Here is a 16003-nt window from a genome sequence, read left to right as displayed (position 1 = left end):
TTAGGGGGACAGACATTAAAGTTTCATAAGTGGATCAGTGAGCTAATAATGAACAAGAGGGACATTTCCTTCCCCCTTTCAGTGATTTGAGCCTTGCACCATGACTCTACAGGGACAGGTCCAGATGTAGGGGTCTGGTCTAAAGCATGCACTGTGTCCTACAGGATAGCAACAAGCCTCACTCTCCAGGCCTCCTACTGGCCCTCCCAGAATCTGGCCAGCTGCATCTAGGTAATACAGCACATGAGGGACACCAATGAATTGGATAATCACCAGGCTTACTGTTGGAACTACTTTCTCTGTAAATGAATTGCTGGTCAAAGAAGACACTGGATGGGAAACCATGATGATGGAGATCTCACTCTATCTCCATCAGTGGGGATGTATAGCTATGAATTGTGACAGTAGAAGAAGCAGGAAAAGACAATCTGTATCCGAGGGAGGTGTTTTTGTGAAGAGAAATCACTGCCTTGTCACTGAAGAGAGAATCCCACACGATCCACCTGGAAAAGATGCTCAGCCTTGATAAGCAGTGCTAAACACATCCCTGTAGCCCTGACATCACAGCCACTTTGGTATTGGCCACTGAGCACAATTCAAGGTAGCAAGAGAAAAACACCAGCTGATGATCACAGGACTGTGCATAAAGGACATGTAGCATTTGAAAGCACTTTGTGAAGTGGCTCCCTCAAGTATATGGACATAAATATCACCATACTCTGTACCCATTTTGACAGCTGAGATTTGAAGGGATTTATATATTGGGAGCTTGGTGCTCAGTATGGCACTGTAGAGGGTGGAACCTTCAAGAGGTGGAACCTAATAAGAAGTCATTTGGTGTGTCAGTCAGCTTTCTGTTGCTGTAATAAAATACCTGAGACAAAACAATTTAAAAAGAGGAAAGGTGATTTAAGAAATAGTTTTGGAGGTTTCAGTCCCTGGTCAGTTCTGCCCATTGCTTTTGGGCCTGCAGTGAGGCAGCATACCACAGTGCACATGCATGGCAGAGAAGACGTTTATTTCATAGGTGGAAAGCAAAAGAGAGACAAGAAAGGGCCAGATCCCAGTATATTGTACAAGGGCATTGTGGGAAATGGTAGAATTCAGCTATCTAGTTGTAAGAATAGATCACAAGAAGTTTGTTAACTAAGAGAATTAAGTCGTTTCTGGGAAATTCTACAAGTCTGTTTGTTAAAAGAATGCCAGAAAACCTTGAGACCTTGTAAAAGTCTCACAGGAGAAAAACAGGTTTCCCTAGTTTTCTTATTTACCATCTTCTGGGATCAGAGGACTGAGACCCAATGACTGTATGGGTGGTAAGAGAGATAGGACTCACTATGCACATCTGTGATGTTTATGGTGGGCCGGTGGGCTTGATTTTGGCTGAAATCATCCTGCTCTCTTGATACTATCTGATAAGAAGAGGGCTGCAGTGTGCTCTTTGATGTACAGGATTGGTGAATGGAAACAGGACTTGTGAATTCTCCTGTAGCTTATATGAGTCACTTAAAGTCACTGCTTATCATCAGGGGTTAAAATCAGAAAGACAATAGCCAGAATAACTAAGCTGCTTTCCTACATGTATAATAGCCTTGCTTCTTTCCTTCGTGATTGTGGAATAGTGCCAGAGGAATTAAACTGCTGTTCATCCCCCAGGCTGTCTCCTTTTCTTTCTTTAAAAGTCGGTGCTTTCCGGGGGAGGTCCAGGTCTCCCTCAAGAGAGACCACCAACAGGGCATGTCTCCAATGATCTAGCTTATTTCCACTAGGTCTCACCTTCTAAAGTTTTCACCACCTCCAATAGCCTGGGCTGAACACTGAGCCTTTAATACATGAATCTTTGAGAGACAGTCTAGATTCAAATCTTACCATTAGGTCACCAGGGAATTTGCCCACAGAAGGGAGTAACATAGTTCTCCTGGGTCTCAAGTAGTTCTTGCTACAGGAGTGTTGCAAAAGAGCATGGTAGTCCTCTGCCCTACTCTGGCTTCTTGTCTTATATGTGATCTTTTCCTCACTCACATGCTCCCACCACTGTGATGCCATCTCCCATGAGGTCCCAACCAGAGCTGGGCAGAAGATAGTGTCATGTTCTTGGACCTGAAGAACTATGAGCTAAATAAACCTCTCTATTGTAAAAATTACCCACTGTTGAGTGTTGTGTTACAGCAATGGGAAGTGGACTGATACACAAAGCCTCCCCTAGTGCTCTTCAGCCTTATTCTCCTATCTCTTGCTTTCCAAATCCCTGATCAGCCTTGTTGACCCCAGTTTAGTGCCAGTGCCTCCTGACACAGCATGGCTGACAGTTTACAGAACTGTCATCTTCTATAGCCTTAGGTTCTTGGCCACTGAGAGAACTTCACCACTGCCTTCAGGCCACTCCTGAGTCTGGCTGTGATGGGAGATTCAGCTGTCAATCTCAGTGTGCACTTTTCCTCTTCTCTTATAGATGACAAGGAGCCAACCCAGTGGCAGAGGTATGGATGGAGGAACAGGTAGCAGTGCAAGGATATAAGTGTAGGGGATGTGGATTTATTGATGCCTTCCACAACTGCACAGGCCATTTGGGCCACACTGTCCATTTCACATGAAATATACACATACTGAGTAAATTCCATTATCATTAGGTGGGTGAGATAACAAGTGAAGACAGGCAATTCAGGCTGCACTGAACTAATGTTCTGTGTTCAGGTAATCGGCCTCTACTAGAGGAGTAAACCTGCCAGCTAAGCCCTTTAAATGGATGCTCCTCAATAGCAGGAGAGGGCATGGTCTTCCTGCAAACCCAGAGGCCAAGAAGCCTCTGAGGCTGCTGCTGTCTCTCCAGCCCCTACCCAGAGGGCTCAGCAGTATGTATCAACCAGTATCTCACCTAGCTGGTGTGGGACAGAGTGTACCCAGTGAGACACTATAATACATGAGTGACTCAGCCCCTTGGGGGTGGACTCCAGTGAGTTTCCATGGGTACAGAATCACAGTGCTTCCTCTGCCTCTCATTGAGCCATGGTTATGCCTTTTGTAACAAGATTCCATCCCAGCACTATGGGGGAGACCTTCTCCTTGCAGTGCTCTCTGAACCCCACAGAGAATGCCTGTTCCATTTGTCTGTCCTCCTACATTATCTGCTGTTATCTGACCTTACTCCATGAGTCTAATTGCCTGTGACATTAATAATTCTTTCCATTATAATGTCACAACACTATACAGTATAGGGTAGTTTTACATTTCTAGTTGGTTCCTGGATGATCCTGAATTGGCACTGGCTCCTCTGAAGTCTGGCCCTTATGCAATGCTTTGGAAGCTCCCCATACCTCTGTTTTGTGGCCAGGTGTGAGAGCAGATCCCTCAATGGCTTGAATCTATGCAATGCTTCTGGAACTGCAGGATCTGCCTGTCAGAGGGGATGCATTAGCAGCCCAGATGTTAAGACTAAGGTGTATCCCACCTCATCCATCATTATGGTTTAGGTCTAAAATGTCCCTCCAAATCTCATGTGTGTGGAAGGCAACTGGATCATGCGAGTGCTATACTCATTGTGGATTCATCCACTGATTAGTTCTGCAGCTGAATGTGCTATTGGGAGGTGGGGCCTGGTTGGAGGTCAGTTACTAGGGGCATCACTCTGTTTCCTGCCTGCCATAGGTTGAGCACCTTTTCCCCTGCCATGCCCCTCTGCTGTCCTGTTTCTGCCTTGGAACCTGCCAACCATGCATGAAAACTGTGATCCAAAATAAATCTCTTCTTCTTTAAGCTGTCAATGTCTGGTGTTTTGTAACAGGAAAGTGACTAAGGCACTCAATTACCTTCTAATATGTATGGCAAAAGGTGTGCTTATCGACTACCAAGGTGAAGGCAGATGAGGAAGCTGTCACTGTTTGCTATGGAGCAAAGACATCATCTCTGAAGAGAGATGTCATAAATCTTGAAATAAATAAATAAATACATAGATAAATGAAAGTTCAATGTCTTAAAAAATGCCATTAATTAGCTAAGGTCTTATCAAACACTGTCCAACACAGTGCTAGTAAGCCGGAGGGCAAGATTTTGAATGAGTAATACTTACACAGCCTTACAATCATACTTTTTCCCCTGAATCTGGAAATTTATCTCTCTAATGGAAATATTTTTTCTGCTTAGGATGTGATGGAAGACTCAGCCACAAAAACATACTGGTTTAAAATATTTATTAATTAAAAAAATTTAAAATTTTTATACAAAGATGATGAGAAAAATCTCATGCAAACTCTGGGCATACAATAAAAATAACTCAAATATTAATATGATGATTTTGTACAAAATAATTCTCTATGTAGGACCTCTGACAGCCGATGAGGCTTCCTTCTCCTGGCCTGGATGCCCCTCGCAGGTGAAGGAGGTCATCCTCAGCTACCTGCAGGTGATCCATGGTCCATGTGCCAAATATTTGCTTGTCACTATGATGAATGATAAAACCCTATTGCTACTACTCAGAAAACGAGACTGAGACCTAGGGACACTAGAGTTAAGAGTTCCTCCACACCACGGAAATCCTGCAGATATGAAGTAACTCGCAAAGGTTTCAGAGAAGTTTGAGATAATCCTTTTGAGAGATGAAAATGCTTTGAGATCATTATAGATGGTGCCTGGTTCTGCTTAGTTACAAACCTGCAGCGGATTTATAATTTGTGTATATTACAAGTAATTTGCATAATTAAAACAATTAAGGGATCGACATATCATGGTAATTAGAAATGCATCAAACTCTGAACGTTGTACAAAAGAGAGAGCTTCAATATGAAACAGTAATCCTCTGGGAACAAAAGACCTGCAGTGCCCCTGCCTGCAGTGCCCCTGCCTGCAGTGCCCCTGCCTGCCTCAGCTCTGCTCGAGAAGCTTCATCCACCTCTTCGTGATCTTCCCCAGCTGCACTCTCAGCTACCCCACGTATCACACTGGACTTTTCACAGACTCATCTCATTTTCCGTAGCCTTAGTCTATTTTCCTTGTCCCGCTTCTTAAGAAGAAGTATGAATTGGTTGAAAAAATGCTCCTGGTCTTTTCTTTTTTGAACAAGTCGAAACCTCTGATCCCGGCCATACTTCTCAGCAAACTCTTTAAACGTGGTCCTGGAAAATAAAGCATTTTCTGAGCTGCCACCCCTGAAAGTGAATCCAGGCTTCCCTTTCCGTTCCCAGTCCTCATTTTTCTGTGGACACTGGAGTCATCTCCTTCCATCCTCTGCTGCCACTATGAGCCTATCTTCCATTTGACTTTGAATATGCCATTCCCTCTGCTTGACACACCTTTCTCTTTTTTCTTTACCCAGATGGTACCCACTCGTCATTAGAAGCCAGGGTCAATGTACCTTCTTTGGGAAACTTGGCCTTTCTAGAAGACCAGAGAACTGCAATTGCTCTTTCATGGGCTTGGTCACAGCTTTGATCTGGTTCAAATTCAGTGTGCAATTTGACTTGACCCTCACACACTGAATAGAGGCATCTTACCTGAGCCTCTGTTCCTCTGTTCCCTGAGGCACCTTGTTCTCCACTGAGCCATAGCTATCAGGTTGCGAGCACTCAAATTCTGATGAGATGAAGACATAATTACCACACTGGGAGTCCTGTACAAGAGAATTTGGGGGAAGCCATGCTCACAGGCTGGGGCACTGAAAGGAGCAAAGAAGTGGCCAAGACTTTGCAGTGACAAATATAACTTGCATAAGCTGTGTCCCCATCCTACAAGCCTTGAACATGAAGCTAGGGAGTATGGCAGCAACAGAATAGTTGAGGTATACAGGAGCTTATATGATCCTAAGAACCTCTTTTCCAAGCCACAGACAGGGCCTGCCTGCCACTCAGGAGCAGGAGCCAGTCTGGAGCAGGTGCCTTGGGACATGTGGACAATGTGCTCATTCTTTTTCCACAGGATTCTTGTTATTTGCTCCATTTCATTTACAGAGGATTATATATTTTTCTATAGACATTTAATTATCATCATAAATTATAACTAAAGAACTTTTGTATTACATTAACAAGGTTATACTGACATGGCTGTTAGAAGAAGAGACATTATTAGACTCAGCCTCATTGCTGTCTATAGACAATGAGCCCAATTCCAGGCCCATCCAGGTGTCATCTTCCTGATTTGCCTGTGGGGCCCTTGTTTACAGGTTTCTTGGAAAGAAAAGCATTTTCCTGTAGCTTTTCTCCTCCTTTCTACCCTTTCCTCCCTTCTTACTTCTTCTCTTCCTTGCTTTCATGATTTAACAATTGTGGTGCCACATAGCTAGCACACACTTGCCTGTGCTTCCTTCACTGGACTGCATGTGAAAAGTAAAGTGGTGAGAGTTATAGGGGCCTGTTATTCCCTCTGCCAATCTGCATAAGATGCTAGGTCTTTTCAGTTGGGAGCTGTGCAGGGGTAGCCCCTACGCAGGTCTTTCCTGGACCTCTCTTTGCAAAGTGTCTCTGAAGAAGAGAGAAATAAAGCTCCATGCTCCTTAGTCATATTGAAGAAGAGTGTTGGCTTCCTTTTGGCTCTGAAAAGCTGTTCCCAAGCTTGGGAAATCATGTGAGTCACTAACAGTGCAACTCAGTTCTCCCTCTGGTAAAAACAGGGGCACCAGCCAGCTGGACAATGTAAGGTGTGTCTGCTGCGGGGCCTCAGGTGTCAATCCTACAGCTGGATCCTGCAACCCCAGAGCTGTATGGGTCTGGGCCTTCTAGGCGCACTCAGGACTGTTCACAGAGCCAAGATTCCTGTAGGGTACTCAGGAAGGGTCTAAGAGGGTAACCCAGTTCAGGCCGGAGGCCTGTGTGGTGCTTCAGAGCCCCTTCACAAACTACAGTTAAGTCCCCAACGAGCTCCGTTCCGGGAGAATTGTTCGTAAGTGGGATTCATTCCTAAGATCACAAAGTGAGTCTTATATAGTACACCTGTGAACTTTCTCAGCTTGAATGTTTGGAAGTTGGAGATTTACTGTACAACTAAAAGTAGTGGATATTTGTTTTTTTAAAAAATAAAATGAGTCATGTAAGGCTAATTTTAAAGAAGAATTAAGCTTCGGTATTTTTCTAATTCCTAACATCCATTTTTGTATTTGTTTTCTTAATTTCATGGAAATAATGCCTTATCTGCTATTTTAGGTAGTTCTGGCAATCAAGTTAACTCAGGTCACTTGTCTCAGTGGGTTTGCAACTTACACTTCCTCTGGCCAACCACCAAGCACTCTGGAATCAAGAGAATCAGTGGGGCTGTGTGGGTGGGTAGTGGTGGTGGTAGCAGCTGTTGGTTTTGCATTTTGGGCACTAGATCACAAGCTGGTCCTCATCTAACGAAGGCTCTCTGTTGATTTGTTACTGAGGTCATAGAGTCAGGGATCCTGACATTTTGAAAACATGTAGGGAGGAATGGTTTAAATGTGGTATCCACTGAAGACTTATGTATTAGGGACACTGACCTTATAGATGGATTAGCCCTTTCACTGAATGGGCGGTTAGAAGGTGGGGTCAATGGGAGGAAGCAGGTCACTAGGAGCATGCCTTTGAAGTTTATATCTTTTTCCCAGCTCCTTCCTCTCACTCCATCTCTCTTTTGCTCTCTGCTTCCTGACTGCCAGGGGTTGAGCAGTTTTTCTTCACCACCACCTTTTGCCATGATGTCTCTGCTTAGGAGCCAGCAGACCATGGGTTTAAACATCTGAAACTCTGAGCCAAAATAAACTTTCTCTCTCTTAAACTGTATATGTCAGGTATTTGGTCCCAGGGGAGAAAAGGTGACCAATGTACGGTTCAGTGGCTGAGATGGCAACCAAACCTGGGCTGATAAGAAGTTCTGAAGTTCATGGACTGAGAGAAAAGCCAGGCTTCTGCCTCTCATGCCTTTCAAGTAACCCTTTCAGTCTCTATAGAATGGTAGGTTACATGATTTAACAAAATAGATTCTGAAAGTCCTCTCACAATAACTGGTAAGTTCCCAGCTCTAGAAAACACCTACTGTATTTCTCCCTCCTTACCTGGGTGACACTTTAGATTCTTCTAGAAGTTTTTTGAATTCTTCTTTGGCTAGCAGCAATTTACTTTTCTTTTCCTTGTATTCTTCTTTTATTCTTGTCTTGACAAATTGTTCAAATATCTTAAAACACATACACAGAAAGCATTATGGAACTGCCTACCAGAAATAAAATGTTTATATTCCAAACATAGCATGAAAAACTAGCAAGAATCTGAGATAAGTTTTTCCCCCAGTTACTGGAGAGGTAAGCAATAACCCTCGCATTGCAACATTGTCACTGATATGGAGGCATCTAAATAACCTGGATTCCCATGGGACCAAGTATGTTGTACACCCAAGTGCCACCTCTGGGTCAAACATCCCACCAGCTCTACATTAGAAGTCCTAGGAATGACTTGCCAGGATTCTTTGGGGCATCATGGAAGCCCAGGTAAGTTGGGAAACCCTAGGTCTGAAAGCCACCATGCTTCTCATTTGAGATTCTGAGTAGCATCTGTAAGAATGCACAGTCTGGAGGGGTTGAAAGGAGGGCAGGGGAAGGGGAAAAAATAAGAACCAAGAGTGATTATGTAAAGGTGAAAATTTCCAATGTTGACTGTCACTATATTGTATACCAATAAAATAAAATTTTAAAAGAAAAAAAAGAATTCACAGTCTGTCAAACTTTCACATCACTGCCATACAGCTACTAAGTACATCCAGATACTTAATTTGTTCTATTCACTTCCTATGGTGATGCAATTGGTCTTTGAGGCTCCAAAAATAATTTTAACTTGTGAACAGAAAGTACATTTAGAATCTCTGATTTCCACATGCTAGTTATTTTACTTGCCTGAGGAATGAGGGAGTTCCAAGTCACCTTGACCACCCGTGTGAAACACAACCAATAAGGAGACCTGACTGTGGGCACTGTACATGCCCTCATTGACCAGAAGCATGTTTCTGATGTGGACCTGATCAGAAAAACTCTGTTCCTCAGTGTACAGCATGTGAATATTTTCTGGTAAACAAATCTACTGGTGACTCCAGGATATTCTCTCTTGGAAGCTAGGAGCCACATAAAAAGATGAAATCTCTCTTTGCTGTGGTCTACAGAATGCTCATTCTTTTGTTGGAATAATATCAGTCATTGTTCTGGCATCAGAAAAACTGCAATGTATAGACTCTAAGGTTGGAGGGAGGCACGAAGTTGTTTCATTCCTAATGTTATCTAAGCCTTGAGACCATTAAAACATAAACTGGTGATAATTTAAATGTTTATGCAAACATAAATGGAAATATTGATTTAAAAATCCCCAAATGATTGTACAAGTTCAATGAATAGCAAGTCTGTACCAAGTAGTGGAGATCTTGGAGTGGGACAAAGGTGTGGATACAGCTGTCTCCAGCTTTTCAGCCATGATGAAGGGGGGGAAGTGAAGACCCGGACAGACGAAAGCCCCTTCTCTGGCTCTTTTTTGACTATGTCTTATTGCTTCAGAACCTATTTTTTTAATGGCAGATATTTGCAGGATTATAAATACAAAATGCTACTTACATTCTGAGGACTCAGCAGCAGAATGAAATATTCACGACTTTGACAAATTTAGAACACACACACACACACACACACACACATATATATATTTAAGAATATGATTGGCTTATTTTACCTTCAAGCCAAATAGTAAGGTATATTCTCCAGTTGTCTTAAAATTTAAACTAATTAAAAAGGGTGAAGGCAGGGTTATTATTCATGTAAACGCATGTGGCTCCATCATTAATGAGAGTTTTGCTCTATTAATTTTAAATCTGGATAGAAAGGCTGGCTGGTTGTGGGTTCAGAACTCAAAAGAAATATCTGCATCTCCCTCTGCCTGGAACCGTTTATCCATGTAATCAGATTTTTCTCTCTTGTCTCTCTTTCTCTCTGTTGCATTTTTATGCCACTATAATTTAATGTAGCAGGATTTTTTTCCCTCTAACAAATTATGTCAGTTTTATCCAAAATGGGGCATGACTTTTTAAAAGTGATAGCATTGGCCATTATCTCATTACTGTATGCTTTGGTGTAATAAAATGAAACACTGCATGTTACCATAGAAACAGGCTTGCTTAGCACTCTCTGGACCCTAATTTCTGTTTAGGCTCACTGTATCTTCTTTGGAGACTCCCAGTAGCGGAACAGTTGTATGTACCCAGCAGGAGCCTTAGTTTCCCTAGGAAAACACTGTGCAGATTCTGTGTTTGCTGTTTGCTCACCCAAGTTATTTGTAAAGAGGACTGTTCTTTTTGAAAGGGGCCCAAATATCATTTCTTCCCTCAGTTCAGCTCCCGTACTGCTCCCCATGTAACCGCCATGTTTCCCCGTCAACTAGGCTGCAGGCATTTAACCAGAAGCTCTCTGGATGCTGCAGTGCTGCATGGTTGGGTTTCTTCTCTTCCCCTGTACACTTACACCCAAGCTAGCCTTGCTGTCCTGGGACCTGCTTTCTAGACATTTCATCCTTTACTTACGTTAGAATTGTTCTCTGGACCTCTCCTATTTCACTGTCATTGTATAAATCCTTAAATATTTGGTATTTTGAACATACTAGTTGCAATCATTTGAAATATGAAATATAATTAATGTTCCTCAAACTTGCTTTCTCATCTTTGACTATAAGTGTTTTTTTCGGGTTGTGATTGGATGGTCAAATAAGAATGATTCCCAGCAAAACCCTCTGTACTTCTAATGTGCCATTCACAAGCTGATAACTAGAGCACACACTCCATAGCTCTCCCCACCAGCAAAATTAAAACAGCTGGCACCTGTCTGTCAGTAATGACAAGGCTTCCTGGTCTCAGGACGAGGCAGTCATTTAAACTCTCTGTCTCTACAGTTGCCATCTTGCCTTACCACGATGTTACCTGTTTTCTTTCCTCAGAGTTTAGCAGGAGATAGCGTGGATCAAACACAATTTTGTGTAATTCTTTCTCCCAAGTAGAAAATGCTGACACCTGAAGAGAGATATTCAATAGAGTTACTTTTAGCATTGGATCCTGAGCCCGGAGTCACACTGAAATGATCAATGGTTAAAAAAAACAACATTAAGGAACAATGGATTCTGTGATGTGATGCAGTGTTGTATAAAAGTGAGAGCTATGTCAAACCCTCCACAAGAATCAATACTGAGAACATTAGAAAATTTAATTTCTAGACTCATGACAGTGTTTCTTCCTTGGGTGTCTTCCAGGGCTAGGTGCCCTACCTCAAGGCCCAACCATCTCTCGAGGAGGAACGCCATAGCCTCCCATCTCAAAAGGGGAGAGGACATTTGTCAGAATTCTCAGAACCCCACAGATCATAACAGAGGGCACCATCTTGAAAAAGAAGTGGGTTTAGCATAACTTTAACTGATTCTTAAACCAACATGTAACGTTTTTAGGTAGGTTATTTTATAAAGTAAAGTTTTATTTTACAGTGGTTGTAGATTTCCAAAAATTTTGCCAGTATATTGCAGGAAGCTCCCATATCTCCCACACCCAGTTTACCATATTGGCAATTCTTTATAGTAATGGACCAGATTTGCCACCACTAATATTGATCCACCAGTATTAACACAAGTCCACACATCATTCGAATTTCTTTAGTTTTACTTAGTTTTCTTTTTCTGTCCAAGAATCCCACATGCCATTTAGTACCACATCCCCTTAGGCTGCTCTATACTGCAATGGTTTCTCATGCTTTCCTTGTTGTTGAGGACCTTGACCATTTGGAAGAGTGCTGGTTAAGTTTATTGTAGGATGTCCACCAACTTCGAGTTGTCTGAGCTTTTACACAGGATTAGACAGTGGTTACGGGTTTGCAGAGAAAGACCACTGAAAGAAGGCGGCATTTTCAGCACCTCATATCGAGGGTCCGTATCATGATTAGTGAACCTAATCTCCTGATTGACCAGGTGTGTCAGGCATCTCCATTATTGGGTAACTCTTCCCCCTTTACATATTGCATTCTGGAAGGAAGTTGTCATGTGCAGCCCACAGGTAAGGGTGATGCAGTACTTGTTGATGCCAGTGGATATATGCATGACTTGGAATTTTTGTGAAGGGATATTTGTCCATCCTTCACTTGAATAAGATTCATTAGATCATTTCTTTACATCTATATGAACTCATGGAGCTGTAGCTTATACTTTGGGTTACAATCCAATACCACTTAAACTATTTTGCTGCTCAAAAAAGCTGTGCCAGCTTTGGCCACTGGGGGCTCTCTGGTTGGCTTCAGCATGTCTGGCATATACACATCATCCTGCCTTGTGAACACTCCTTCACTTACTAGCTCTACCAAGTGCTCCAGGCTCTCCTCATGTGGTTCCCTTTCTTAGCCTTCAAATCAGCCAATCCTCCAAGAAGCCCCAGTTCCTGTTATTAGAGAACGGAAATTGAAGCTAATGTCTGGGAACTGGTTTGTTGCTACTGAGATGTTGCTTTCAGACTCTTAGTAAAAGGGGATATTTAAGTCATTTAAATAATTTATTTGTTTTAAAACACTGGTTTAAAATTGACTATGCTTTGGTCCCATGCTGGGTGCTGAGGATTTAGAGAAAATAAATCAAGACCTTTGACATCAGGAAGCCCCTGGTACAGGGTAAGGCAGATGAGCAAACTAATGGACTTCCCAGAAGACTTTGGTGACACAGCAGGCACATTTAGATGTGAGGGAACACAAAGCAGGGGCATCCCTGGAAGCCTCTAAGAATGGAGACTCAAGAATATGATTACTCATCACGGCTGAGGAAGGAGCCTAGGAAGCTGTTCTAGGATTGGATGTCTATGTGGACAAAGGCTGAGGTTCACGGACTACTTATGGGGAAGGCAGAAACTGCAAGAGGTTGAACATCCCTGGGGTAAAGGAGCCCATGGAGAAGTTGGGAAGTGGCAGCAGGGACAGAGGCACCCACGGGAAGGTCTGCAGCATGATTAGGAGTGTTGACATTATCTTGAGAGCAATGAGAAAAGAAAGGCCAGGTACATTTTAGGGAGGTCTCTGGGATCTGGGCAGGGGATGAATTCCTAGGCAGGGAAAGGATGAAAAGCTAGTTGAAAATTTACAAAAATAAGATCTCATTCATATTCTTAATACATCCCTTCATGGTATTTCTACAGGGATGGTACTTCTACATCCCTGGTAGAAGAATCATTTCAATAAACATGCATGTTTGGTATATCATAACAAATAAATTTTCTTAACTGGCAATTACTATCTTCAATAAACAGAACAAAAGCTCTTTCTGCAAATTCTGCAAGGTCTTTTTTTTTTTTGCGGGGTGGGGGGGATGACGTGGCTCCACTCAGGAAAATTTTTCAGGTGAATGAGAACTATAGATTACATTGGTATCGCCAGGAATTGGGGGTAGGCTTTCTGGGAAAGTGCTGCAGCAGAGTGTTCCCTTTTTCTTAGACAGAGAGCTCTTGCTGACATGAGTGTGTGGAGCCACAATAAAGAGAAGCTGTGGCCATCCTATGCCCAGCTCAACCAGTCAGATGGGCGTGTTTTCGTCAGAAGGAAGGGTGGTGAATAGTTGGGAATCGGTGTCACAAAACTAATTCCACCAGTGTGTTCAGAATTTTTGGTGGTCTACAGGTATAATAAAATAAATGTTAAAATAAATGTTAAAAATAATAATTATAGTACAATAATTATGTCCCAAAATGAATTAATAATCTATATAGAAAGCAAAGTAAACTATCTGGAGTTTTTTGTTTTTTTGGTACCAGGGATCGAACTGGGGACCTTGCGCTTTCAAGGCAGGCTGCAGAACCACTGAGCTAAATCCCCAGCCCAAGATAAACTGTCTGTACAACTATAATTTACAAAATATTTTCTTTTAATGTTGTTTCCAATGTTCCATCTGTGAAAATAACCTTGTTTGGAAAATTGGAGAGTTTTTTAGGTTTAGTAGTAAGATGATAACCTGATGATTGCAATCGACATTCGGTGCGTGGATGAACACAGGTATCTCCCAGTGGTTCCCCTTCCTCAGCATCATCCACATCAACTCACCTCTGTTCATAGCTCCTGCTTTCTCCCAAGCTTTGAGTCCACAGTCAGCCATGCCTAAGGTCCTTAAGGCGCATACCTAAGGTCCTCCTGCTCAGGCCCCAGGTCTTCTCCCAGCTTTAAAGTGGCCGCTCCCTGGTTAGCTGTCCCCACATGGGCCACACAATCCCCTGACCCCACCCCAGGCTGAGAGACACTGCAGAGGCATGTCCTAAGCCTGGTGGCTGCCTGTGGCTGCCGCTGTGGACAGAGGATATGTGCTCCAGTCAAATTCACCAGAAGGTAACCAGAGTCTTGTGCATAAAGAAGAAATATCACCTGGAGTGCTGACCATTTGGAAAAAAACAACCAGAGAAAACTGCTTCATCTTCACTCCCATTTCACCAAAGATTCTCTAGAAACAGAAAAGAAGCGCTTCTGTGTTGCTCTTGGGGATGATTCAGTTTTGAGACAAATGGATTCCATTTGAGTGATGTGGTGTAGGAGAGTTCAGAGATGGCTGGGAAGTGCAACAATATAAGTGCTGTCAGGGCCCAACACCCACCAGTCAGCTCCGGTTATTACTCCTTGGACAGACTTGACAGGTGGAAGCACTGGGTGGCACCGTTGTTAGCCAGCCTGCCACAGCAAGCAGGCTGCCCTTTTATTCTTTTCAAATAAGAAGGTTCTTTTATATTTTTCAACCTTTGGATAACTAAAAAGGCCAGGGACCCTAAGGGACAGAGGATCAGATGGTTGTGCCCAAGTACTAACCTGGGAGAATACATCCCCAGCTTTGGGGAGGCTGCTGACAGGCAAAGCAGCCTAGACCCTCTTGCCATCATGCAGGGGCTTCTCATTCCAACTGTCATCAGTGTCTCAGGGCGTCTTCACTCCCGCACACCTGTAGGAGGATGTAATCTCTCGTCTGGTCTGTCTGTACTGGCTCCCTCTGCTGTCCTTACAGCCAGGTCCGTACTCCACAGGTGCATTTGAAGGAGTGGAGCTGCTGTTGGGCTGGGTCTTCAAGAGCTGGGTCTCAAAAGGACTTCCACCTCAGACACAAACCCAGTTGTTGTAGAAGCTAAGGTTTCTCATCAAATTTGATCACCAAGCAAACTGTATTTATTTTCCTATTACCTCAGTGCATTAAAATGGTGTTAATAAATCCAGAATATCCACTGTTAACCAAACTAGAGGAAATGTTTTCTCCTATGAGTACAAACATCCTACAGAAGGCAGGACCTGTCACAAATGCTCATCACTTTTTTTTGATTTTATTTTTTTGTTAAAAAATTAATTTTATTGGTACAATTTAGATACACATAATAATTCCAGACTGGTGCAACTACTGTGGAAGTCAGTGCAGAAACTCCTCAAAAAACTAGGGTTAGAGGTCCCATTTTACCTAGCTATTCCTCTTCTGGGTATCTTCCTAAAAGAATTAAAAGCACCATACCACAGCAATATATGTGCAACCATGTTTATAGCAACAGTTTATAATAGCTACAACTTGAAAACAACCCAAATGCCCATCAACTGATGAATAGCTAAAAATATATGGATTTTCCATACAATGGAGTATTACTCAGCCACGAAGAAGAATAAACTTGAGACATAGCTTTAAGGATGCACCTTGAAGCTATATATACTCTTAGGTGAAATAAATTGGACACACATGTGTAAATATCACATTGTTTCTCTGGCATAAGAAACTGAAAGTGTAAATAGGGACCAAAATGTATAATAGATAATATGAAATAAGAAAAAAATTGTTCAAAACGAAGGGGGACCTAGAGAGGAGGGAAGGAGAAAGAAAGGAAAGAAAAAGAAAAAAAATGAGAAAAGAAGCTGCTCAACTCTTGCCAATACTGGTCTTCTGAGTTCCCTTCCAAGACTTGCTCTTTCCTTCAGCCTGTGCCACGGCCAGAGGTGGGGCAGGACACAATTTAGTGACCTGGTTGCCTCCCTAGAACCTATTAATGTAACCAAATGAGTAAAGTTCCA

General features: G+C 42.6%; 1 protein-coding gene across 3 annotated transcripts in view; it reads right to left on the bottom strand.

The window, feature by feature from the left end:
- Positions 1-4172: 4172 nt before the first annotated feature.
- Tcerg1l (transcription elongation regulator 1 like) overlaps positions 4173-16003 on the bottom strand; it is a 218928-nt gene continuing 207097 nt past the window's right edge. The window contains exons 10-13 of one of the 3 annotated variants that reach the window (XM_087185140.1): positions 10885-10974; positions 7997-8115; positions 5487-5602; positions 4173-5108 (exon numbers count right to left, since the gene is read on the bottom strand). In XM_087185140.1, coding sequence (XP_087041266.1) covers positions 4972-5108; positions 5487-5602; positions 7997-8115; positions 10885-10974 — 462 coding nt within the window. In that variant the 3' untranslated portion in view covers positions 4173-4971. Of the gene's footprint in view, positions 5109-5486; positions 5603-7996; positions 8116-10884; positions 10975-10999; positions 14901-16003 lie in introns of those variants that run through there. The other 2 variants (XM_004838718.4, XM_087185141.1) reach the window with 2 other exon arrangements.

The sequence above is a fragment of the Heterocephalus glaber genome, unplaced genomic scaffold (assembly GCF_053883595.1).
Source record: "Heterocephalus glaber isolate CG9 unplaced genomic scaffold, H.glaber_assembly_v1.0 deba00001497, whole genome shotgun sequence".
NCBI classification, from domain to species: Eukaryota; Metazoa; Chordata; class Mammalia; order Rodentia; family Bathyergidae; genus Heterocephalus; species Heterocephalus glaber.
The sequence above is the reverse complement of the archived record's forward strand: the minus strand, read 5'-3'. Positions and strand labels throughout refer to the sequence as shown.